The following is a 25,749-nucleotide window of genomic DNA, read 5'->3' as shown; positions in this document are numbered from 1 at the left end:
TGTTAAAGAAGCCTTCGTTAGACCTGCGGAACTTAACAACTTCTGCCCAGTCTCTAATCTCCCCTTTCTGGGCAAGGTGACTGAGAAGGTAGTGGCTGCTCAGCTCCAAGTTTTCCTGGATTAATCAGACCATCTAGACCCTTTTTAATCAGGCTTCAGGCCTGGTCATGGGACAGAGACTGCCTTGGTCGCCCTGCTTGATGACCTACGGGGAGAGTACATCCCTGTTGGTGCTACTGGACCTCTCGGTGGCCTTCGATACGATCGACCATGGTATTCTTCTGGGTTGTCTAGCTGAGATGGAATTGGGAGGCACTGTTTTACGGTGGCTCCGGTCCTGCCTGATGGACAGGATCCAGAAAGTGGTGCTGGGAGACTACTGCTTGACCCCCTGGCTGTTGGCCTACAATGTCATCAATATGCTGTACAATGTCAGTACAATGCTGTACAATGTCAGTACAATGTCATCAATATGCTAATGACACTCAACTCTATTTCTCCCTACCACCTGATCGCAGGGAGGGAGTGCTCATCCTGAACCAGTGGCTGTAGGCTGTGAAGACTGGATGTGGGCTAACAAACTGAAACTTAATCCAGACAAGACGGAAGTGTTGCTGGTCAAGGAAGAAACTGTGCCAGGGATAGGTTGCAACCTATTCTAGATGGGGTTGTATTCCCGTTGAAGGAGCAGGTCTGCAGTTTGGGAGTCTTCCTGGATCTTGCCCTGCTGCTTGAATATCAGGTGGCTGCGGTAGCCAGGAGTGCTTTTGGCCAGCTCAAACTGGTCTACCAGCTACGTCTGTTCCTGGAAGCAGTTGACTTAGCCACAGTGACACATGCATTGGTGATATCGAGGCTTGATTACTGTAATACACTCTATGTGAGGCTGCCTTTGAAAACGGTTCATAAATTACAGTTGGTTCAAAATGCAGCAGCCAGAACATTAACTGGAGCCCGGTGCAAGGAGCATATCACCCCTGTGCTTTATCGACTCCACTGGTGCCCAATTTGTTTGCGGGCCCAATTCAAAGTGCTGCTTCTGAAATTTAAAACCCTACATGGCCTTGGACCAATAAACCTGAGGAACTGCTTAAGCCCATATGTACCTGCCCGGGATTTAAGATCATATGCTTCTAGTCTCCTCTGCATGCCTGGGATGAAAGATGTTAGCCTGACAGGCACAGGGGAAAGAGTCTTTTCAGCTGTGCCCCCCAAGCTTTGGAATACCCTACCCCAAGAAGCCCACTCTGCTCCCTCCCTGATGGTTTTCCAGAGACTTCTGAAAACGATCTTGTTCTAGAGAGCCTTTGGGAGGCACTGAGGGTAGAGCCTGACACTGATTTTATGCCTTCTATGTTAATCTTTACCTCTGTAGTCCTTCAATACCACTCCTTATATATGTGTGTGTATCTGTGTGTGCATGTGTATTGTATTTTATGTATTTTAATTGCATTTTATGTATTTTAATTTATTTTAATGTTTTTGTGATCTTTATTGTGTACAATTTTTATTATGTACATGTTTGATTTTATTGTAAGCCGCCCTGAGTGCCCTATTAAATGGTAGAAAGGCAGAATAGAAATGTTTTCAATAAATAAATAAAGAATATCATTCTTTTTCAGTGTTTCCCCCACCTTTTTATTCTACAGCAGGCACATGTAGTCTCCCACCCAAACTTAAACCAAAGCTGTCCCTGGCCACATCAACACCAGACATTTATTTCACTTTAGATAGTCATGGCTTCTCCCAAAGAATCCTGGGAAATGTAGTTAGTGAAGGGTGCTGAAAGTTGCTAGATGTCCTGTTCCCCTCACAGAGCTACAATCCCCAGAAAAGGGGCTGACTGTTAACCCACTCTGGCCATTGGAGCTCTTTCAGGGAAATAGGAGTCTCCCCTCAGCACCCTTCACAAACTATACTTCCCAGGATTCTTTGAGGGAAGCCATGACTGTCTAAAGTGAAATAAAGGTCTGGTATGTGTATGCCCCCCTGATTAGCCAAGCCAAGCAGCTGGGAGTCAGGCTGTTAGAACAATGACAGTTGGTTCTTACTGACCACGTCCGGCCTTTTCATTGTTTCCAATGTTAAACTTCTAAAATTAATTAAAAATCAGCCAGGCTTTTTTTAACTTTTAAACTGCAGAAGATGAAGGTGTGAGTATGGGGCAAGGTCGGTAATAGGATTATAGGTACTCTGTGAACATGACTGATTTTTAATGAATTTCAACAAATTATGAGACCACAGACAAAAAAAACTCCAAAAGGAATCTGGGTTTTTTCTCTCTCTTTTTATACTTTGAACTCTTAATTCTCTGAGTGTTATGTGTATCACCATGAAAATTTAGAGGGTTGTTAAGCAAGCGTTTCTGAGTTCAGGACTACATGTTTTGTAAGGGTTTTTAAAATGAGCTTATGGGAAGAATCAGGATGGCATGGGGGGTATTTTCAATTTAATACTGCAGAATGTGAAAAATCCATGCTGCCTATAGTATACAGCCACTCTTGTGGCTGTATAATCTGGGAGACTTCAGTGTGAGCTCTACCACTGTCATGGACTTAGCAAGTATTATCCCAAAGAAATGGGGAGGTCAGACTGGCATATGTTAATCCTGCCTCTGCCTACTTCATGTTCCTTTGCACAGTGACTACCAATTTATAAATGTATCAAGGAGTAATTGCACAAAGAGAGGACCACACAATTTGTTTGTATTTAGGCACTGTGCCCTGGTTCAGATCAATGTGTGGAAGGCAGAAGGGGAACAGCAAAAGTTGTCCAAGTCACCACACCTCCATGTATCTGTACTCCCTTTATTGTTTTCTGAAAGTGGCTACCATCTCTCAATTCTCCATTTGTAGGTACAGGCCAATTGTGAGGAGAATTGTAAAGACTGTGAAATACCTCATGCAAGTAAAGTACTAAACAAATTACAAGTTTCATTGGTATCCATGATAAGCATGAATAGCACTGCATGGGAGCACAATATTAAGACAGGACTGTCACATGGGTAGTAACCCTGCTTCCTCATTTGGGCAATATTTTGCCTGGGAGACAGGACATTGTAAATAATGTAATGGATTGCACTGAAACAACAAAGGCCACAGGGACCATATAAATCTTGAAGAAGAGATAAAAACCATCAAATTAGTACATATACATAGATGATTGTTGCCTTTCATCTCTATACATGTTTATGTAAAGGGGAGGAAAAGGTTTGCTCTGATATATTTTGTTAAAAGGCAAAGGTAAAAGACACCCAGATGGGATTAACAGAAAGAAATAAAAGAATGTGAGCTGATGTCTATTAAATAAGATAAATAAATTGGATTAGGATGAAGTTGTGATTTACAAACTCCCCATTTTCATACATGAATATTTGGTATAGCTTCTGCAATGTACTGAAAGCTCAGTTTACTTATATTCAGAGTCTTCCTCAAAACATAAAATTAAACATAGTAAGCTACAGAATTCCAGCATTTTCAAGTCCAATAACCTGCCAGTCCAGGATATGGGACAAGCATTCTCTCCAGAGTATGTCAGGTCCATTAAATGGCATCCATTTTCTGTCTGAGAGCTGATAATGCTAATATCATGTTCACCAGCTTACTGTGTGATGCAAATGCAGCTGGTGCTAGAATGGTTCCCCAAAAATGATTCACAGAATACCCACAATAGTTGCTCTCCTCTATTGGTTATGTATCCTGCAGAAGTCCTTCAGCATCCCTTGAAAAGCTTTATCCCTTAAGGGAAAATACAACTCACTCTTTTCTGCATATATGGATTTTCAACAGCCAATGCACAAAAATAGAATGGTCAAAGTGATTCAAAACCAAAGTTGGGAGCTTTCCCAATATTGTTTATATTTATATTATAGGTATTTCCCATCTCATGCAGTTTGCCCTGCATTTTCCCAAACAGGTGCCCATTTTGATGGTATTGATTGTCTGTCATAGCATAGTCTTTTGTGCTCAGATCTATGTGGCCAGAAAAATCCAAGGGTCACAGAAGAGATACAGCAGGGAAATGACTTGCAACATAGGGAATGTGTGCTGGGACCAATTTATGTCCCTCATTCATGACATGCATCAGATGACCTAACACCAGGTTCACCGGAGACACAATGATACAGTATCATGAACCAGCAATAGCTGTTGGTTAAACCAGATAAAGCCAAAATGAGCTAAATTGCAGCAATATTCTTCTACCATCTAGATAATTCTAGCAGCAAACTCTACCTGCATACCACCTTAGTACACAGTCCGTCTTGGTAAATATGACACAAAGGCATGGTATCTAAAGAGAATGTTACTAGATTACTTGCGGTGGGACAACACCACTTCAGTGTGTCTAGAAACTCCTGTGTATGATGGTTAGTTTTGTTGATTTAAAAGAGATTTCACTGTTGAACTGGGGATATGCCATGGTCATGTTATAGACAGTGAACCAATGATCAGTGTTGAATTTTGTTCTAGGTTCTAGATTCAATCTAGGTTCTAGATCTAGGCCCAGCTTTACTGTTTTCTAACTGAATAGCATTAGGCAAGGCAGTTCCCATCTGTAAACCGGAATAGTAATGGGCAATCTATAGTTATAAATAGGAGTACACTTTGTAATGCTTTAAAAATAACTACAACTGCTGTTGCTAACATGCAGAATAGTCATAATAACAATAATGAACACTGACACAGAGGTGATATAGGCCAGAATGATTCTCCTGAATTCCTGAAAAACATATTTATTCATGATAGATAAGACACAAAGGGTGGATCCAAAGTTCCCATGAGTGAAACTCCACTCACAGAATTCTACAGCTGAGGGAGGTGATTTTAACTAATTTCTCCTTCCACTTCAGCTCCCTGAAAAGCTGCTGTGGAGTTTGGTGAACCCTGTGAAACTGGGGGGGGGGGAGGAGGGGGCTGCAGGAAGGATCAATGAAAATTGTCTCCTGTCCTTCCTTCAGCAAGAGTCTTTGCTAGAAAAACCCTTTCCATTTGCAAAGGGACACTCTGGATCTAACCCAAGATACACCTTTTTAAAATGTCCAAATTAGAGAAATTTATCATGTTGCATTAAAAGTGCAAATTTTCATTTTAAGAAAAATGCCAAATATACTATAATGAAATTATTTATCATTCCGCACTTCAAATGAAACTAGATACCAAGGGAAAGCTTAGTGTGATTAGTTTCTGATCAGATATGTGAAAGCTGGGGGGGGGGGATGGGGGAGGCTTTTTCCCTTTTCCCCCATTTTTTCCAATTTTTTGAAAATTCAGGAAAAAAACATGGAAAAATATTCTTTTCCTTGATTTTTTCCCCAGGTCTTCACCTCTCTATTCCTGATAAGTACAATGCACTAACAGAAAAAATTAACTAGATGGGTGAGCAGGGCGGAGTTAGTCTCTCCCAGCTGTGCCCACCGGGGTATTTGGTTCAGCATCAGGGTAGATCTGAGGGTCGGGGAGGGGGGATGGCTGTGGTCTATAGGAGTTCCATCTCCCTCTCCAAGCACCCTGTCCATGTGGCTACTGGTCTAGAGCGTTTGCATTTGATGTTGGGTCAACGTGACAGATTGGGGATTCTGTTGGTGTACCGCCCACCCAGCTGCCCAACGGACTACCTAACTGAGCTGACAGAGGTGGTCTCGGATGTGCTGCTGAGATCCCCTAGACTGCTGGTACTGGGAGATGTCAACATCCATGCCGAGGCCACCTTATCTGGGACGGCTCAGGACTTCATGGTTTCCATGGCAACCATGGGGCTGTCACAACATGTTGCTGGCCCAACACACATAGCAGGACACACTCTGGATTTAATTTTCGCCACTGGACAGGGAGATGGTGATCTGCAAATAGGGGATTTTACATCAGTCCCTTTGTCATGGACAGACCACTGCTTGTTGAGGTTTGGACTTACAGCGACCTTTTCCCTCTTCAAGGGTAGGGGACCCATTAAGATGGTCCACCCCCAGAGACTAATGATTCCTGAGGATTTTCAAAGGGCTCTGGGGAGTTTTCCGGCTGATAGGGCTGGTGCTCCTGTCGAAGCCCTGGTGGAACTGTGGAATGCAGAAATGACCCGGGCAGTTGACACGATCGCTCCTGTGCGCCCTCTGTGGTGTAGAGCTCATGCAGCTCCATGGTATACTCCGGAGCTGAGAGTGATGAAACAGCATAGGAGATGGCTTGAGTGCAGATGGAGGCGGACTCCTGACGGATGCAATCATGCACTGGTAAGTGCCTATACTAAGCTGTACTTAGGGGCAGTGAGGGCAGCAAAAAAGCAACATTTTGCTGCCACTATTAAATTAACTATCTGCTGTCCAGCGGAGCTCTTTAAAAAATTGTCCGAGGGTTATTACATTCTGGCCCTACGGACATGGTGCAGTCATCTCAGGCACGCTTTTGCTAGGCACTTCCAGGATAAAATCTCGTGCATCCGCCAGGACTTGGACTCCAATGTTATAGCAGTTGAATCGATTGAGGTGTCCAGCGCACAGTCTCGTCCTGATTTTTTGGATGAGTTTCAGTTGGTACAGCTTGAGGACATTGACAAGGTGCTTGGACTGGTGCATGCGACCACTTCTAGGTTGGATCCTTGCCCTTCTTGGCTAATAAAAGCTAGCAGGACTGGAACAGCCGGCTGGGCCAGGGCGGTGATTAACGCTTCTTTGCAGGAGGGAGTGGTCCCTGGCCTCTTGAAAGAGGCGACAGTAAGACCACTCCTGAAGAAACCGTCCCTGGATCCGGAAAATTTTAACAACTATAGGCCGGTAGCTAATGTCCCATTCCTGGGCAAGGTCCTGGAACGAGTGGTTGCCAACCAGCTCCAGACACTCTTGGATGAAACCGATTATCTGGATCCATTTCAGTCGGGCTTTAGGCCCGGTTTTGGCACGGAGACAGCCTTGGTCGCCCTGTACGATGACCTTTGTCGGGAGACAGACAGGGGGAGTGTGACCCTGCTGATTCTCCTTGATCTCTCAGCGGCTTTTGATACCATCGACCATGGTATCCTTCTGGGACGACTCACTGATTTGGGAGTGGGCGGAACCGCGTGGCGGTGGTTCCGCTTCTACTTGGCGGGCCGTCTCCAGAGGGTAGTGCTTGGGGAACATTGCTCGGCACCCTGGGACCTCCAATATGGGGTTCCACAGGGGTCAGTTCTGTCCCCTATGCTTTTTAATATCTACATGAAGCCACTGGGTGCGGTCATCAGGAGTTTTGGAGTGTGTTGCCATCAGTATGCTGATGACACGCAACTCTATTTCTCCTTTTCATCTTTTTCAGGTGAGGCTGTCGACGTGCTGAATCGATGTCTAGCTGCGACAATGGACTGGATGAGAGCTAACAAACTGAGGCTTAATCCAGACAACACTGAGATGCTGCTGGTGGGTGGTTCTCCTGACCAGATGGTGGATGTTCGACCTGTTCTGGATGGGGTTGCACTCCCCCTGAATGCTCAGATTCGTAGCTTGGGAGTTCTTTTAGATCCATCCCTGTCGCTGGAGGCTCAGATAGCCTCGGTGGCACGGGGTGCTTTTTACCAACTTCGGCTGGTGGCCCAGCTACGTCCCTATCTGGACAGAGAGAACCTCGCTTCAGTAGTTCATGCGCTGGTAACCTCGAAATTAGATTACTGCAATGCACTCTACGTGGGGCTGCCTTTGAAGACGGTTCGGAAACTGCAGCTTGTGCAGAATGCAGCAGCCAGATTGTTAACAGGGACCAGACGGTCCGACCATATAACACCGATTCTGGCCCACTTGCATTCCGGGCCCGGTTCAAAGTGCTGGTTTTAACCTACAAAGCCTTACACGGCACAGGACCACAATACCTGTTGGAACGCCTCCCCTGATATGAAACTGCCCATACACTACGCTCAACATCGAAGACCTCCAAGTGCTTACTCATAGGGAAGCTCGGAAGGCGGCAACACAAAAAAGGGCTTTTTCAGTGGTGGCCCCCGAATTGTGGAACACCCTCCCAGAGGAGATACGCCTGGCGCCAACGTTACTATCTTTTCGGCGCCAGGTTAAAACTTTCCTCTTTGCCCAGGCATTTTAATTATTTTAATTATTTTAATCATGTTGCAGTTATTGGAAGTGTTTTAATTTTTAATATTTTGTACTTTTAAATTGTGTTTTTATATTGTATATGCTTATGTATTTCTAATGTTCTTGTTCTTGTGAACTGCCCAGAGAGCTTCGGCTATGGGGCGGTCTATAAGTTTAATGAAATAAATAAATAAATAAATGTCTGATACTGTAATAGAAGCAAGAAAGTAATCATTACAATTAAGAGGTGTGTTATGTATACATTCTCTTTTATTAATCATTTATATGCATATTATTACTGAAATATGTGTTTAGGCTGAGCATCATTCCTTAAAAATTAATATTTTATAGAGAGGATAGTATTAACTGGAGAATAATGACAGTTTTCTCATGAAAATATACTTGTCTATGTTCTGTGGCAGAAAGGGGGAAATCTCAGAAGTCATCGTGCAGCTGTGAGTGGAATTGTCTAATCCTGTTAGTCTTAAGAAAGCCTCTGAAAAACATATGATTTACCATGCAATGTAACAAGCTCTCCTACAGTGATATCCCTCCAAAAAGTTAGTAATGCGAGACATTATAGTGACCTCTTAACTCTTTTTATATAAAAATTAAGCTACATCAATGGCCAAATTTTATTTTATATATAAAAGGGAAGCAGACCACCCATGGGTGGATGGTGCTTTAACTGTAGAAAACAATCCAATCTTCCTTTAAAGAAAATCCTGAACTTTCTCTGTATATTTTATACAACATGAAATAAATGAAATTATGCATTTCATTCCTGGGGGTATTCAGCTCAGCAACTATATTAGTTTTAAAGTAGTTACTGAATATGAACTTTAAAAGACTCAAAACATAGCCTTCTTGTTTAATGGGTCACCCAAGTGACCACCTAAAATATTCTAAATCCAGATGACAATACTGTTTACCTGAACACAGATTCTTGAATGTACCTGTCATGTGAGCCTATCTTTTACTCATTTACTGAAAGTTAATGAGGGTAACATCATAATTAAACACAAGAGGTTTTATTTATTTAATAACATCTCAGTGGCTTACATAAAATATTCATAATACCAATAAAATCAATAAAAAATTCAAATTTAAATATAATCAACAGTTTTACAACAAATATATGTAATAAAATTGCACATCTGGGTATACTAACAAGCTCTAAAATATAGCATGTAGCATATAAAACATGGTGAGCAAAACCTCAAACAAACCTCTATTCAACTACTACACTGGTAATGATAAAATCCAATGGCTCTTATGTATTTGTACAATCTCATTATCTTCACAGAGCAGAGGAACATTCTGAGTACACAGTGGAGAGTCTCCAAGTGTGTGTGGAGCATTTTCTTTCAGAAAAGAAAACCCATGCGTATGTACAACTTTGAACTGAGTCTCAGCACTATAAGTATAATCTAATAGCAACAGCTCTAGAATAAGTGTTGGTGAAACAAATGTACACCATATTTTATGACTTAGGCTGCAATCCAAACCTCTCCCCTCTCACCACCACCACCACCACCAGGGATTTACAGAATGGCAAGACCACTGGCCAGGGTCGAAGGTGAGGGCAGAAAGATTGATGTATGAACCTGGATGTGGTGTAGCAATTAGGCCCAGCTCAGCCCAATGCCATCATGCGACAGCAGTGAGACCGGATCAGAATCCAATGGATCCTGGCTGGCTCAGTCTCTGCCCCTCCTGCCTCTGGAACACCCTGTCACTTGTCTCACTCAGCCTTAGCCAGGAGTGCTGGGCAAAGGGGCACCTCTGCACAATCCACCCCCACCCCAGCATAAGAGGGATTTGGATTGTTCTGCCATCCTGCATGGTGCACTTAAGAATATGTTTAATTTTAAGCATGTGACTTTGGGAGTAGGGAACTTGTAAAATGCAGTGTATAGCTATGACAAATACAAAATCTTTTCAATTTGAGCCTATTCCACTAGGATGGGATTAAGGCTACAATGTGTGAATCATCCTAAAAAGCTCCTGAAATTAAACCATTCATTCATTCATTGTACCTTGCATAATTATCACCCAGTGCAAACCAACACATGTTTACTCAAAAGGAAGTCCCACTGTGTTCAATGGAGCAGCCTCCCAGGAAAGCATGCAAAGGATTTCAGTCATGGAGGAAAATAATAAAATATTTTTTCCATCTTACCAGCAGTAGTCCAGCAGGTGTGGAGGAAGAACTGGGATGTATATGTGTTGCCAGTACATTGGATATAGCAATGCAGCTGACCCATGAATACAAGCAGTTAACTATAAGTAAAAACAAAACACAGAATTGAAAACAAAATAAATGCTGCAAAAAAGATTGTTTTCAAAAACAGTGTTGATTTAAATTTGCAGTTTTAACACCAAGAAAAGAAATTTGCAACACAATAGCTGCGATGCATCGAAAACATCTGGATAAATGTAACAATATAAACAAGGCAACATCATAAGAATTAGTCACTTTCTCATAAAGGCAAATAGAAATAGTTATGTCCTCAATTCAGAATCAGCCAATTCAGATTTGCAAGACTTTCCCAAATAGTCGAGACTTATTTTTCTTTAAACATGGATCCACCTAAACAACAGAGCCACAGAAAGTGACAAAGGCAACTAATTATGCAGTTCTCCTTGTAGTTTGAACCAATACACAAGAACAGAATGTTGTATTTTCAACACCTCCGATACTCAGGTACAGCAGAGGATGTTTTGTTTTTAAATCGTTTTCTTGTTTTCATGTTATCATCACCCAGATTTATCTGTGCAGAATCAGCTTGTGTTTTTTTAAATATCCCCCCTCCAAAAGAAAATCTCTGATGTGCACAAATGTACCAGATTTAATCTTACAGGAACACAGCCTGTCATCATGGAACAGCTAAATAAAAAGACCATAGACTATTATAGGAAAATTAAAGGTAATATCTGTAATAGACTAAACAGAAAAAAGCTCACTGAAAAACTCACCTGGTATGTACAAATGTATTGGTAACTGGTTTTGGTAATACAAAATAGTAAAAAAAACCTAGATATATTCTCCCTACTTCATATCAGCGAGCACAAAACAACTATTAGCGGCATTCAGTCATGGCTAACTTTTTGGGAACCACATGCCACCAGTGAGTATGGCCAAATGTAAAGTGGACATGGTGAAAGCAGGCATGGCTAGAGCTGGTAGTGGACAGTCCACCCTACATTGTCATATTACACATAATAATTCACTCTTAAACATGCACACACAAATCTTGTCTTTCACTCTAACTCCCCCCATCCTGGGTTATAACTAGTCTTTACTGGAGCCAACAAAAATGTTTTTTCCCCCAAGGCCAGTTCTGGTAGGTGACAGGTGGTAGGTGATTAGAATGAGCAGGGCTGTGGAGTCGGAGTCGGAGTCGTGGAGTCGGAAGCAATTTTGGGTGGAGTCGGAGTCTGAGTCGGTAGAAATGTACCGACTCCGACTTCAAAATAAATTTTGATTGCCAAATTTTTAAAAATATAAATTCAAAATGTCAAAGAAGCTTCCCATGAAGTCAGCTGTTGTTGAGCATTTCACCATAACTCAAGATGGAAAACATTTTGTGTGTCAGTGTATGACACAGGACCCAAATGAAGACAAATGCTGTGATGCCAAGATCAGCGCATATTCAGGCAGCGATAAAAATGCTCCTACAAGAGCTTCCAATTTAAAAAGACATTTACAGCACTTTCCAGGGCTGTGGAGTTGGAAGCAATTTTGGGTGGAGTCAGAGTCGGACAGTAGAAAAATAGAGGAGTCGGAGTCGGAGTCGAAGGTTTGGCGTACCGACTCCACAGCCCTGAGAATGAGAGACTAATTCTGATGTGGGGAACAGTTTTTTTTATGGGGGGTGTCTTATTGCCTAGGGAGGAAGTTTTAACCTTTCCCTCCCCAGATGCTACCCCCACCAAAACAGTTGTCTGCTACATTTAGGCTTGGGTGGGGGGAAGCTCCTATGGACTCCAATATAGAATCTTCTATACAGTGGGATTTCTTTTCATGTACACTTTTCCAGCAAGGATTCAGTCAGCAGGGATGGAAAATGGAAAAGGAAGCAGAAATTGCTGCAGTTTGTGTGTTTATCTATGGTTAGGAATAGAAATCAGTCAAGCAAATACGATCGGTATTTCCTCATATAGTTGCTACTGGGGTTTTTTAAGTCCACAAACGATACATAATTAATGACCTTTTTTTACACAGTTTTTACATTTCATTTACATTGAAAGTTACATAAGCCATGTAACTAGCTATGTAACGTATGGTAAATAGCGGACAGTGAGACGAGTAATGTAGCATTTGGCAGAAACCAAACTGCAGTGGAAGGGAAACGGTGCTGATTGTGACCAATAAAGGTCAGAATAGAAAATTGCTGCCTTCTTACATTCCGATCTGGCACACGCAGAGGTCACATGGTAAAGGAAATGTCTGTTCCTTTACAAAACATTGTAGTTTAAATTGTGGAAGCAACCATAGGTAGTTTCAGACGTTGGTGTGTGATAATTTTGATCAAAAAGCAGTTTTCCCATTTTCCCATACCAAGACTTGCTAGGCATGCTTTGTATACAAGCGGTTCCCAGTTCAACCCCCAGCATCTCAAGGTAGGTCTGAGAGAGACCTCTGTCAGAAACTGTGGAGAGGAGATCCCAGTGCTGACAACACTGGGCTAGGTAGAGCAATGGTCTAACTCAATATAATGGAGAATGACAGCATGGCACCAGAGAACAAAATAGAATTTAGTGTACCAAGGGTCAGTAATCCTAATATGCTATGCTATAGCAACATGAGGCAGAACAAGAAATTAAAATGGCAAGACGAGAGAACAATGCTGGCACCACTCACAAAACAACTTGCCGAATAAGTATCTAAACAGCATCTTGTTTGAGGAAAGCTAGCATCCTGCTTTTCTGTAATGACGTGTTAATCTCTATTAACAATTGTCTCAAGAGGCTAGTCTGTTTTACAATTCACAGAGGGTACAAGGAATACTTCTTGCACATAGTATCCAGTGTTCCTTAAGAGTTAGGCCTACTTATATTGCAGCACCATTTGAAATATGAGTGAGATTAACATAAATTTGCTTCTTTGGACAAGCCCTTTCCATTGTAAAGAGAGACAGAGGATTTTATATGAACAAGATCTTCCTTTCCAGCAATATAGCATGCACACAAAAGGCAGAATATAACTCACTGCATTGCTTCCTTATTTTTATGACTCTACCAATCTACATTTCCTGCTGTTATAATGGAAAACTACTAAACTCGTGATATACTGAAGATAACTTAGAAACTGCACTGTAAGATGGCAGTAAAACATGTAATCTTATGTGTGTGTGCGTTTTTCAGTTTTCAGTTTATTTAGGATTGAACATTCTGCCTAAGGGGGACTCTATTAGAACAAGCATGTCATAGGGCACAGCCTGACAACATCACAGTAACAGCTCCTTTTTTTGTTAGTGAAGTAACAGACTACATGGAAGGAATAGTTCCACTGGTGAGAGAAGGAACCATTCTGTAGATTCCTTCCGGGGCTACTAATATTCTGGCAATAGCAGCATGAACGAGTCACACTGTGGCACCTCCTACACTGTTAACACGAGAATGGGGCTTAAATTAGCCTTCCAAAAATAAAGAACAGTATATCTGAGGATAGCTGAGGGATGTGGGTGGGACACAGTAGTCCAGTCAAATAAAAGCAAAAGAAGCAGAGCCATCTAGACCCAAGAAAGGGAGATCATAAGAAAGGGAAATGGCTAAAATTGAAGGCTCAACTCTCCTATGGTTCCCAGAGAAGGGGTGGAGCACGAGCCACCTGGACTGAATAGCCTGGGAGTGGTCAGAGGAGCTTGAATGCCTCTGACAGCTGTTCATATCTCCTGCTTTAAGATGCTTTCATTTAAAGAAAGATATGAATAGATTGAGCAAAGCTCAGGTATCTCAGAGAGCCATGCTTGCATTTCAGAATCATTCTACCATCTGAGCTATAAATTTCCATCATAAAAAAACAGTGGAGAAAGAAAATGCTTTAAAAAAACATAAGCAGCAGAAAAACAAGAGACAACAGTTCTGTGCAGTAGTGTTTGCTCTTCACTCGGATTAATCTAACAGGATTAAATATGGAAAAGAAGAGGGTCTGAAAGCTCCTGAGGGATATCATTAGGGCAAATTGCCAAAGAATGAAACATGAGCCAGTCAGGGGAGGCTGGAAGATGCCGTAATACCAAGGGACTTGAATGTTCGACAGTTGGAGCTTCAGTTATGTGTGAACTGCAGGTTACAGTATCAAGAGACTCTGTTCACTGACACATAGAATGTCACTATTGACCACCAAACTGCCCAAGCTTGACAGCTATACTATAGGCAGCCAAAGATGTCATAATTCCACAGTTAAAGGAGCCCATTTCTGATTAAATGTTTCCAGCCTCTATGCCAAACAGATGTAATTTTACAGAGTTGTGTTTCTCCCCCTGTGTTACTTAAGATAACTGCCATTTTAATTACTGTTTTCTTGCTAGAGATAATTTAACGTTTAAGCAAATGAATAGCCCGCCTTCCTCCTTAGTGTTTGTTCCACTAGGTACATTTCTAATTACTTTCCTAAATAATTTCTGTAATACTTAGGATGCTCTGTCATCATCAAGAAATGTTTTTCCCAGGTAATTTTTACATACAGACAAACTGGGAATTTAAATATTAAAATCTTCACAGGGCATAAGCAGGCACACCTAGTCCTTTGCGCACAGCTAGCTAAAATGAGGATGCCACAAAAGGACCTGAATTGGTAAAGTGCATGCATTAACCTTTTATTGGATGCTAGCCTCCTTGTTACACATGCAATAGCCTGTTGCATCATCACTACGGTAGTTCCAAAAACAGAAGTTCATTTACATATACAGGTCCCTGTATTGGGTGACTGCATTTTAGATCTCAGGCCCAAGGGGCTTATATATTAGATTCTATCATCTACAGGACGGATGGGGAACCTGTAGCCCTCTAGAGGTTGATGCTCCCATCGGCCTCAGCCAACATAGGTAATGGTCAAGGTATGATGGACTCTGTAGTCCAACGGCATCTGGAGGTTCACAGGTCCCTCATCTCTTGTCTACAGTGAGTCTGAATGCACTAAGGGTGTCACGGATTCCAACACACATGTCAAAGAAAAAGGATAAAAAGTTTCAGCAATGGAGTTTTGCCTACAAGGGCTTTCCATCATGTACTTACATATTACAAATTATGATTCAGACAAGTAGATCAGTGGGAGCCAATGTGGTGTTCTCCAGATGTTGCTGTTGCCATCAGGCCCAGCCAGCATGGTTAATAGTTAATACTATGAAAAGTTTTAGTCTAACAATATACTGAGGGCACCACCATGTTGGCTACCCCTACACTAAATAAAATGGTTGCAAACAAGTGGACTGCCAATAAAGAGCATCCTCTATGATATGGTTAGTCAATGATATGCTGTTAGCTTTTTGGTAAATTTTGCTTAAACTATTCTATTGACACTTTACAATATTGTAAACTGTTTTGTGGGGTAAAGAAAGGAAGGTAAAACAAGTTTTTAAATATATGGATAGGGTTCATGTGAAAAAGATTGTGGTAGCTATCACATATCAAGTATCACATGTGATAAATAGAATAAATCAGATTTGTAAATTCTTGGTTACTTGTGGTGAGTGAAAATTGACTTGAGACAACTGACTCTTTAAAATAAGGGGAGAGCAAGAGAGAGAGATGCCTATTGTCCATTCTCTATTGTGCAGACCTGTTTCACTTACGATGGTACCGTATAAAGCTGTGTGCATGGGACTTATTTTCCTTCTTCTAGCCTCAGATAACTGGAAGGTAGAGAGAGAATATTCAGGAGCTTCAAAGGGAGACAGATAGGGCTGGCAAGAGGAACAGTGTGTAGAGGGGGAATACAAGTTACATTGAGCAGATGGTACGCTATTACAAATTATTTATAAAACAAGGATACTTCTACTGAATACAGCATTTATACATTTACAGTTTTTCAGTTACCCTTTCCTAATGTGTCTTGGGGGTGGGGACTGCTGGGTTATAAGGCGCTTGCTTATAGAACCTTCATGTAACTCAAATTTGGTCCTTTCTGTGGTGATAAACTTGAATCAGTCCCATTCTAGACTGTAGATGGGACTCACATAATTAAGTGCTCCTTTACACACACAACCCCCCCAACTCCATACAGAAAACAATCATGTCAGGAAAACAACTAGCCCAGAACCCCTATCTCTGAACTGCTAGGTTTTTTTTGTAAGAAGCTTTTTTTTTAATAGAGAAACATTCAATCACATGTTCTCTAATCTTCAGTCTGAACTGGTAGAAACTAGATTCAAGAAGAACTACATCTCAGAATTAGAAACAGAAGAGCTGTGATGACACACTCTATAGTCTGCACCGTGAGAGGGAAGAGATGCAAGTAAGCTGTCAAATTATTTCTGCCCTACTTCTCCCCACTGCCACTAAGTGGTTATCTCCCCCTCCCTAGCTGCATCCACTAAACAGCCCCTTAGCCTGACTCATAAGAACATAAGAAGAGCCTACTGGCCAATGGCCCATCTAGTCCAGCATCCTGTCTTCACTTTAGCCAACCTGATGCCTATGTGAAGCCTGCAAGCAGAACCTGAGCACCAAGAACACTCTCCTTTCCTGTGGTTTCCAGCAACTGGTATCCAGAAGATTATTATTATTATTATTATTATTATTATTGCCTGCCCTTCACCAGCAGGTCCCAGGGAGGGTTACAGCAGTCTAAAATTCAGTATTAAAACAATTAAAACAAATTACATTCATAAGAAAAGGGTGGGTTTTAAAAACATACATCTCAACTACCAAAAGCCAGGGCAAAGAGGTGTATCTTTAGCATTTGCTGAAAATTGTACAGCCAAGGTGCCAGGTACACCTTTGTGGGGAGGAAATTCCACAACTTAGGGGCTGCCACAGGGAATGCCATGTTCTGGAACCTCTGTAGGTGGTGGAATGACTAGGAAGGCCCCCTCTGCTGATCTTAACACCTGAGAGGGTCTGTAGGGATATGAGGTGTATAGGGCTTTATACACAAGCATAAGCAATATGGGGACTGGATACAAACTGGCAACCAATGTTACTCTTTTAGAACATTGATAGCTTTATGCTCCATGTATTTGTCCAATACTCTTTTAAAACCATCCAGTCTTCTGGATAGCATGAGGTGATATTCACCTAAGCATAGGGTGAATAACAAACCATTAGACCTTTTTTTCCAAAAACAAATTATGGCTTTTGCCTAAGATTTTAGTAAGGCAACAAGTTACAACAGTTCAGGAGACTAATATTGGTTCATGGTTCAGTTGGCTACTATTGTAATGATTTATAAATATAGCAGAATAATCTAATTGACACATCACTGTACAAAATGCTAGATTTAAAATAACTCTTGCTTTTTTAATACTTTCAAATTAGACATTCTGTAGGATATCTTGTATGATAGTTAAGTGTTAATAGGAGGACTGAGTGATTTTGTGAAACTGTTAATAGATCTCAAATCAACTAAGGGTCTTCTGTCAAACATACATAATGTATTGGTATCAAACGCATTGGAACGGGGAAAGATGTCAGAGACTTAAGGTTAGATAGAACTTTAATGAGGATATATATAAGTGGAAGAAAGCATTACAGAATGAACGACATTGCTCTATATTAGTGAATGTAAGGGAGAACTATTACTAAGTTTGATAAAAACAACATCTTATCCAGGGATTAAGCAAATATAATAAGAACTTCTCAGGAAAGTGTTGGTGGTGCACCCAACACAAATGACATGCATATGTGGTGGAATTATGACAGTATTAAGGATTACTGGAATTACATAGTGGCTATTATTAGAAGCATATCAACACTAAAACCAATTGAATTTCTCTTAACTACACAGACTACATAGCTCAAAGAGAAATGGTCAACCTAGTAGTAGGAACAGCAAGGCTGAAGCAGCCAGTAAATGGGAAATAGAATGAGACTGATTGAAAGTTACTAAGATAACTGGAATTTTTAAATCAATTTTTGGAATGCACAGTTTGAATCAAAGGATCTCAGTGCTGGTATCTGTCATGAGCCCCATGGAGAACTATTGGCAGGACTCGTCTGAGGAGGTGTTCTGGGATCCACGAGAGGGGCTCAGTGGTCTGGGAATGATGGATGAGGAAGTCAGAGATGGGCCCAATGATATGCCTGCAGACAGCTCCACCACCGAGATGTTGGCTGATGGAAATGAAGGGGATGAACTGCTGGTCCAGCTCACTGCACCATCTCCAGCGGCCTTTTTGCTGCCAGGCCAGTCTCTTGTTACTAACCCATCCCCAGAGAGAGAGCTGAAGATGGAGCCGGGGGATGATCTGGCTGAGTCATCTCTGCCTCCGTCACCACGGATGTACCATGTTGCGGGGAAGGATGGGATATAAATTTAATAAATAAATAAACAGACTGAACCCCTTAACTAACCTACCTGTAGAAGTGCCCACTTGTTTGCCCAGTCCTGAGCCAAGAGAAAAGTATTGTGCAAATATGTGCCCACCCCTTCCTTTATTAGGGGGACCCAGGGGGCTTGTCAGGTGTTGCAACAACGCCTTGTGTAGCCATGCCAAATAGTGCCTTGTATTGATCTCAACCCTGTGTCTGCTGTAATCTGATCTATGTGCCAATCCTATGTTAACCTGTGGACTAAAGCCACTGGCAATAATCGAGCTGAGATTCCTGAGTCTGAATCTGTTAGTGGGAGCCAGGACAGTATTAGATCTATATGTACAGAATTGTACATTGAGATAATTTGTTTTAATGGGTTATTGGTAGATTATATTTAAAGGAATATTGTATTGTAGGCTGACCTTAACTATTTTTAAAAACATCTATATTAATTTCTTTTTTTTTTTTATTGTCCAGAGGGGTAGCTGTGTCAGGCAGCAATTCAAACCCAAGATCCACCAGGATCAGCTGTCATTGGACTAGGCAGATCTCCTATGTGACTGGGTTCAGCCAGGGCTACACTGGGTTAAGTCTCTCATCCCGGCTCAGCCAGGGCTCAGCTAGGCCAAGGCCAGGGTAAGTCCCAAAAAATGGGGTGTTCCAAGGGAGTGGTAGGATGGAGCAGGGGGAGACTTACCCCTATTCCAAACTTCATTCAGATCAGTCACATGACCTAGCAACCTAGTGGAAGTCACTCTATTTGAAAGGCTTGTTTTTCCTCTGCCAGGCTCAGGCCAGCAATAGTCAGGCTCCTGGATAGAGTTTAGACTGCTCTGCTCATCTGTTGCAACAAAAACAAGAACCTTGTTCTTGTGGAATCTTAAATATTTATTTTATGTACGGCATTTATTTATTTCTGACATTTTAATGCCACTCCACAACGTACAAATTCTTTGGAAGCATAACAATAAGTAAAAAACAAATGAAATACAAAGTAAAACAAACTATTAAAGAAGGGGAGAAACCCACATAAACAGAACTAAACAGAAATTGCTGCTCCCCCCAAATTAAAAATAGATTTTTTAAAAAGTGGCCTAGACTACTTTAGTTATTGAAAAGGCCTGGATGAACAGAAAGGTGTTCATCTGAGAAACTGTGTGCTGAGAAAAAAACACAAAATGGCACCTGGCAAGCCTATAAACAAAACAAGTAAAATAGAACCTTAATATATTCAAAGGTAGAAGTAGAAAATTAAGGTGGATGTAGCAGTATAAATCCTGAAAGTATTTATTATAGAATAAAATAAAACAAAAATATATCAATATAACAGAATATTGCTGAAGTCATGAAAAGTTTTTTACAAAAGTATATAACAAGAACAATATATAAATATGAATATTGTCTTCTTGTGTGGAACAGAAATAATAGAATAATCAATTTCTTATGCTGTAAGGATATTTTCAAGAAGGTCCAGCCATTTCTGGCAAGCCTCCCTGGAAATTCTGTTCTAGAACAGGGGTATCATAACTAAAAAGGTCCTCTTCCTGGTGGTTGCCCACCTCATTTCATTCAGTGAGGGTACCTGGAGCAGGGCCTCCAAAGATCTTAAGGTCAGATGCATGTTTTCAGAAATTTGACTCCAAGTACTACTTTTGTTTAGAGAATGCCAAATGTTTAGGATTCAAACACACTTTTAACTATCTGGATAAAAATTTTACACTGCTCTGAATAATTTGTAATATTTCCACAACTGTTTTAGACATGAGATCCTGAGGTCCACCATACAAAATAAATTTCATCTCAAAGTTATCAGATTTGCTCAATATAATATATCCTGCACACCATCTCCACCTCCCATTTAGAATATTTAAGTTTCCATTTGTGGACAAAACCTTGTTCTTAAAAGAACTAGGAATGGACACACTGATGGGGTCAGCCAAGTCTAAAATAGACAATTTTCATGGAAAAAACAATTGTTCAAAAAATCCCATTTGTTAAATTTCTGGAACTGAGTTGAAATCTACAATGTGGTTAAAAAAAAACCCACTAAAAACAAGCATGCCTGGAAACAATGGCTTGCTAGATATCAGACAGATAAATGGTACTGAGAAAAAGAGGCCTTAGGGAACCAATCTCATCACAAAGCACAAGGGCTGCCACTGTTGATATTATTACAGTTGTCTAAAGCATTTGATGTCATTGTTTAGTTTATTCTGCAATGCTGTCAGGTTTTGACTAGGAACGTTTTTGTCTGATTCCACTGTTACCTGACAAGACATTATACTGCAATCTAATGCTAGAGATATGTGTGGTTTGATGTTGTACTCACAGTGGGTTACCACCAAGACAGTTTCACCAAGTAGAATTGCAACCCTAAAGGGACACCTGAGGAGGAGTGAAATTCTCACCTCTGGCAGAGATGCACGGAAAGATAATATGTAAGAAGCCAAGCTGATGGGCTGATGGTGTTGAAGCCAGGCAAGTATAATAGCAGCAACACAAACAATGTAGGGCCTGTTCTGATATCTAATCCTCCCATGAGATTTTAGGTTGGAGGTGCAGATGAGAAGGAACAGAATTTCACAAAATTTGATTTGACATAATACCATGAATGCAAATAACATAATAATACTTTAGGATGGGGATACGTATGAGAATGTTTGAGGGAAATAGTCCTGATTTCAAAATACCCGAGAAATACAGGTTCTAATACCAATTAACATTTACTGCAAGATTATATATTAATTAGTTGTACACTCATTAGGCATGTGATATATGAAAAGACAGCTCTAGCAAATTTATTGATTAAAAAGGGAGCCTAATGAATAAAGTTTTAATTCTTAATGTGACTACCACATACTATTGCCTCTAGTATGATGGCTCTTGCCAACACATTGCTACTCTGGCTTGAATGCTTCTAGGAACCATATTTTCTAAGACTACTTTGGTAGTTCTCTTCAAATTCATATAATCCAAGTAAGTAGTCTTAAAAGAGCTAACTTGCATATCATGCAAAAACATGTCTCTATCACTAGGCAGTTTCAATCAATATACATTCCTATGCTCAAGTACTTTGCGCAATAAATCATAAAACTCTGGCCCATGGACTAATGTTGACCAGACAGGGAATTAAACTGAGCCTGTGAGGCCCCCCTTTTTAAAAAAAAGCATAGTCACCTGCCAATCAACTCCTATGGAGGAGTAATGTCAGCTGATGGGGAGAGAGTATGATTCTGTGTTGGCTGTGCACCCCAGTTTCCTCCTGGGAACAGGTCCACACAACCAACGTAGCAAGGAACTGGTGTGCACAGCTGAACTGAACAGTATTCAATCCCCAATCAACTGCTGTTGATGCAAGAAGAAGCCATAATAAATAAAATCAAATTAAAAATAAAACAAACCATAAAAATCTCCAGCCCATGGGCCAGTCTTGACCAGCCAAGATTTAAATTGGGCTTATGAGGCCATTAAAAACACACCCACACACCTACCAATCAGCGGATGTCACTTCAACTGGGGTGATGTTAGTGATGGGGCGCAGAGAATGATTCTGCATTGGCTGTGCACACCACTTCCCATGCTAAGAACAGGCACACACAGACAAAGTGTAGTGCTGAGTTGTTTGAAAGCCCTTTTGCAAACAGCCCTGTGCGACCCTTTGGACCTCTGAAAACTAGAGATTTAAATATATGTGTGGGGTTGTTGCAAAAGAGCTTTCAAACAGCCCAGTGCTGTGGTTTGAAGTCCTGACAATCAGAGCTTGAGCACTATGTCAGGTGATTGACAGATGGGTGGCCCTCTTGGCTGCAAAGGAGGAAAACAGGGAGGGGGAGGGAACAGTGTGTCTATTTCAGTTCTCTCAGTTTCTCTTTTTAAATTCAGTTCTGCACATTGCAGTAGCGATTTGTGATTTTTTTAAAAAAAATCCTCATGAAACTTTTTCAACATTTTAGTGGAAATTTATCCTAATGAACACATTTTTGTCAGCAGTTTTGACTAATGTACAAATTTTACATGCAATTTTTCCTAATTTTTTTTTTGTTCTTTTCCCTAATATATTCATTTTTGTGAACATTGATTAGAGAACTGCATTGGAAAATTCAGATACTTGCTAATTTCAAAAGATGGCTGTATTTGGGTTCTCATATTGTTTTGGAAAGTACAAATTTAATAGATGGGGTTTAAATGCAAACTGAATTAAATTTCTCCTTCATCCCTAGAGGGAAGTGCTTGAGTCTGGGAGGAAGCCAACCTTTTTCAAGACTTGCAAAACAACAGTTTAACATGATGTCTGAGCCTGACCTTAGACATGCAAACCACAGTTACTTGGCCTGGACAACATGACAAATTATGACTAGATACAAGCAAAGGCTTCTAAACTCTTGTCACACAGGGACAGGAGGGGGAATGCTAACCAGGAGGAGGATAGATGCTTTCACATCTTGCAATATAACTGGGGTCTTAGATAAATTTTCCTATGGTAAAATCATCTGCAAGCACACTTTGTGTACAAATACTTTGTATCTGACAGACTATTGCGTTGCTGAAAATTGATTGCACTTTTTCGGTATTCAAGGAAATCCATCTACTTGATTTGCAAAATATCACACCTTTGCTTAATTCAGGAAACTTTCATAAAGTTAGTTATAGGAAAGCAATTGTCTCTGCCCAATTCTTGAAGCTGTCAAAACACCTTTGACTGATTTATGAGGTTTACAAGAATGATTAAAAATAACTCTTTCTAATTCATGGCTCATTAATGAAGGGACCACAGGAATGGTTTAATTCATAGAAACATAAAATAGTAGAGTTGGAAGTGACCTACTTGGCCATAGAATGGCCATAGAATCCAACCCCCTGCTCAATGTAAGAATGCAACGTCAAGCATATCTGACAGGTGGCTGTCCAGCTTCCTCTTCAATGCCTCCAGTGTTGGAGAGACTACCACCTCCCTAAGTAATTGGTCCCATTGTCATACTTCTCTAACAAATTAGAAAGTTTTTCCTGATGTTCAGCCGAAATTTGGCTTTCTGTCACTTGAGCCCATTATTCCGTAACCTGCACTCTGAAACCATCACGAAGAGATCCTGGCCCTCCTCTGTGTGACAACCTTTCAGGGACTTGGAGTGCTATCATATCTCCCCTCAAGGCTAAACATGCTCAGTTCTTTCAGTTTCTCCTCATAAGGCTTTGTTTCCAGTCCCCTGATCATCACCAATGCCCTCCTCTGAACCTGTTCCAGTTTGTCTGCATCCTTCTTAAAGTGCGGTATGCTAGACACAGGATGAAGCCTAGCCAGTGTCAAATAGAGGGGAACTAATACTTCTCACAATTTGGAAATTATACAATGCAGCCTAAAATAGCATTTGCCTTTTTTGCAGCCACATTGTCCTGTTGGGTCATATTCAGCTTGTGATCAATAATTCCAAGATCCACTTGGTTTCATTTTCTTAGATGTAGTACTTTGCACTTATCCCAGTTAAATTTCATTTTGTTGTTTTCAGATCAATGCTCCAGTCAATCAAGTTCACATTGAACTTTCTTTCTGCTCTCTAGCATATTAGCTATCCCTCTCAATTTTGTATCATCTGCAAATTTTGTAAGCATTCCATGTACCTCCTCATCCAAGTCATTAATAAAAAATATTCACTAATAGGCAAAAAACCTTGTGGTTTAAGAATGTACCTATAGGCAACAGATATTTCTATCAAACTTTAAAAAGTAGGGAAATTGGACAGCTATAGTAAATGCACCAGGGGAGAATGAGACCTGACCTCCTCTCTGAGATACTGTACTGCCCTACGAAGTGTCAAAAAGCAAACACAATTTGGGTTGGTCTTTCACAGTCCAATCCACTTCCTGTATCTTGGAAGAATTTGGTAACATGTGCCTCTGAGCATATGGTGAGTGGTGGCAACAACTGCAATCAGCCCAAAGAACTGAAACAAGACATGTGCTGTGCTGATCTTGTTCTAGGATGGAGGAAGCAACATTATTAAGACAGTTGATATAGTTCAAACTCCACCGACACATACAGGGAGAGAGTCAGCTCAGTCCTTGCTAAAAAGGGCAGCTTCAGCCTTCCTGAAACACAACCACAAGCTCTGTTTCCCTAGGTTAAAGAAAGGTCAGGCTGTTCTAGGTGGGAAAACAACAAACACAAAAGACTTGCCTGGAAGGCGCAGCCCCTTGATTAGATTAAAAGCAGCCAAAAGCTTAAACAGCCCCGCCCCTCACTCAGGAAGGAAGGAAGCCTGAGAGAATACTAAAGTGTTAAGCCCCAGCTGATAGCCATCAGCCTCAAGTAACACATCACTGGCTGGCAGCAGTAGCTGGGAGGAACCAGCCACACATATAAAGTCAGAGCACCCTAGCGAGGGAGCCTGCTCCACGAGCTAGAGGGAGCCCCAGCTGACGAAGCGTCAAGGCGAGTTAAACAGCAGAGCGAGTTCGGCAGCAGGGAGAGGAGGCCAGGGCCCGCACTCTGCCCGTCTGTTCCCTGACCTCAACTAAACCGCAGTCTCCAACCCATTGACATAATAAACCTTAAACAAAACTATGCAGGTAAAAAGCCAGCAGGGGTGTGGGGGCTTTCCAGTGTTTTGCACTGCCTGCAGCATGTACGACTATCTGCCTGTTGGACAGAAGTCGTGGGTGTGCTCTCGGTGCAATGAGCTCCTGGCTCTCCGGGAACGACTTCATTTCCTTGAGGCCAAGGTGGCGGACCTGGAAAAGCTGAGAGAGGCAGAGAGGTGTGTGGAGGAGGCCTTCAGGGACGTTATAGCTGTGTCCCACTCCAACGATGATAGCTCTCCTGCTATCATGGAGAACGATGGTCTCGGGGAAGGAGAGCATCCAGCTGAGGAAGAGGGAAACGATCCCTTAGAAGGGACCCATTCCTTGGGGGATGAGCAGCTATCCTCTCGTGCCGAGGATATATCTCCAGGGGGTGGAGGGATCCTTGTAGTGGGTGATTCGATCATTAGGAACATAGACAGTGGGGTGTGTGATGGGCGTGTAGACCACAAGGTGTTTTGCCTGCCTGGTGCGAAGGTTGCGGATATCGCCTGTCGTTTAGATAGTTTGGTAGACAGTGCTGGGAAGGAGTCAGTGGTCGTGGTGCACGTTGGCACCAACGACATGGGGAAATGCAGCCGTGAGGTCCTGGAAGCAAAATTTAGGTTGCTAGGTAGGATGCTGAAAGCCAGGACCTCCAA

The 25,749-nt window shown here is 41.5% G+C and overlaps 1 protein-coding gene across 2 annotated transcripts in view; it reads right to left on the bottom strand.

The window, feature by feature from the left end:
- Window positions 1-25,749, bottom strand: part of DENND1B (DENN domain containing 1B) — a 333,504-nt gene that overhangs the window by 103,223 nt on the left and 204,532 nt on the right. For both annotated transcript variants that reach the window (XM_061633956.1, XM_061633957.1), the window contains one exon: window positions 10,233-10,333. In XM_061633956.1, the coding sequence (XP_061489940.1) occupies window positions 10,233-10,333 (101 nt within the window). The remainder of the gene's footprint in view (window positions 1-10,232; window positions 10,334-25,749) is intronic.

The sequence above is a fragment of the Rhineura floridana genome, chromosome 6 (assembly GCF_030035675.1).
Source record: "Rhineura floridana isolate rRhiFlo1 chromosome 6, rRhiFlo1.hap2, whole genome shotgun sequence".
Classification (NCBI taxonomy): Eukaryota; Metazoa; Chordata; class Lepidosauria; order Squamata; family Rhineuridae; genus Rhineura; species Rhineura floridana.
Note: the sequence above shows the minus strand (reverse complement) of the source record. Positions and strands in the feature narration are given on the sequence as shown.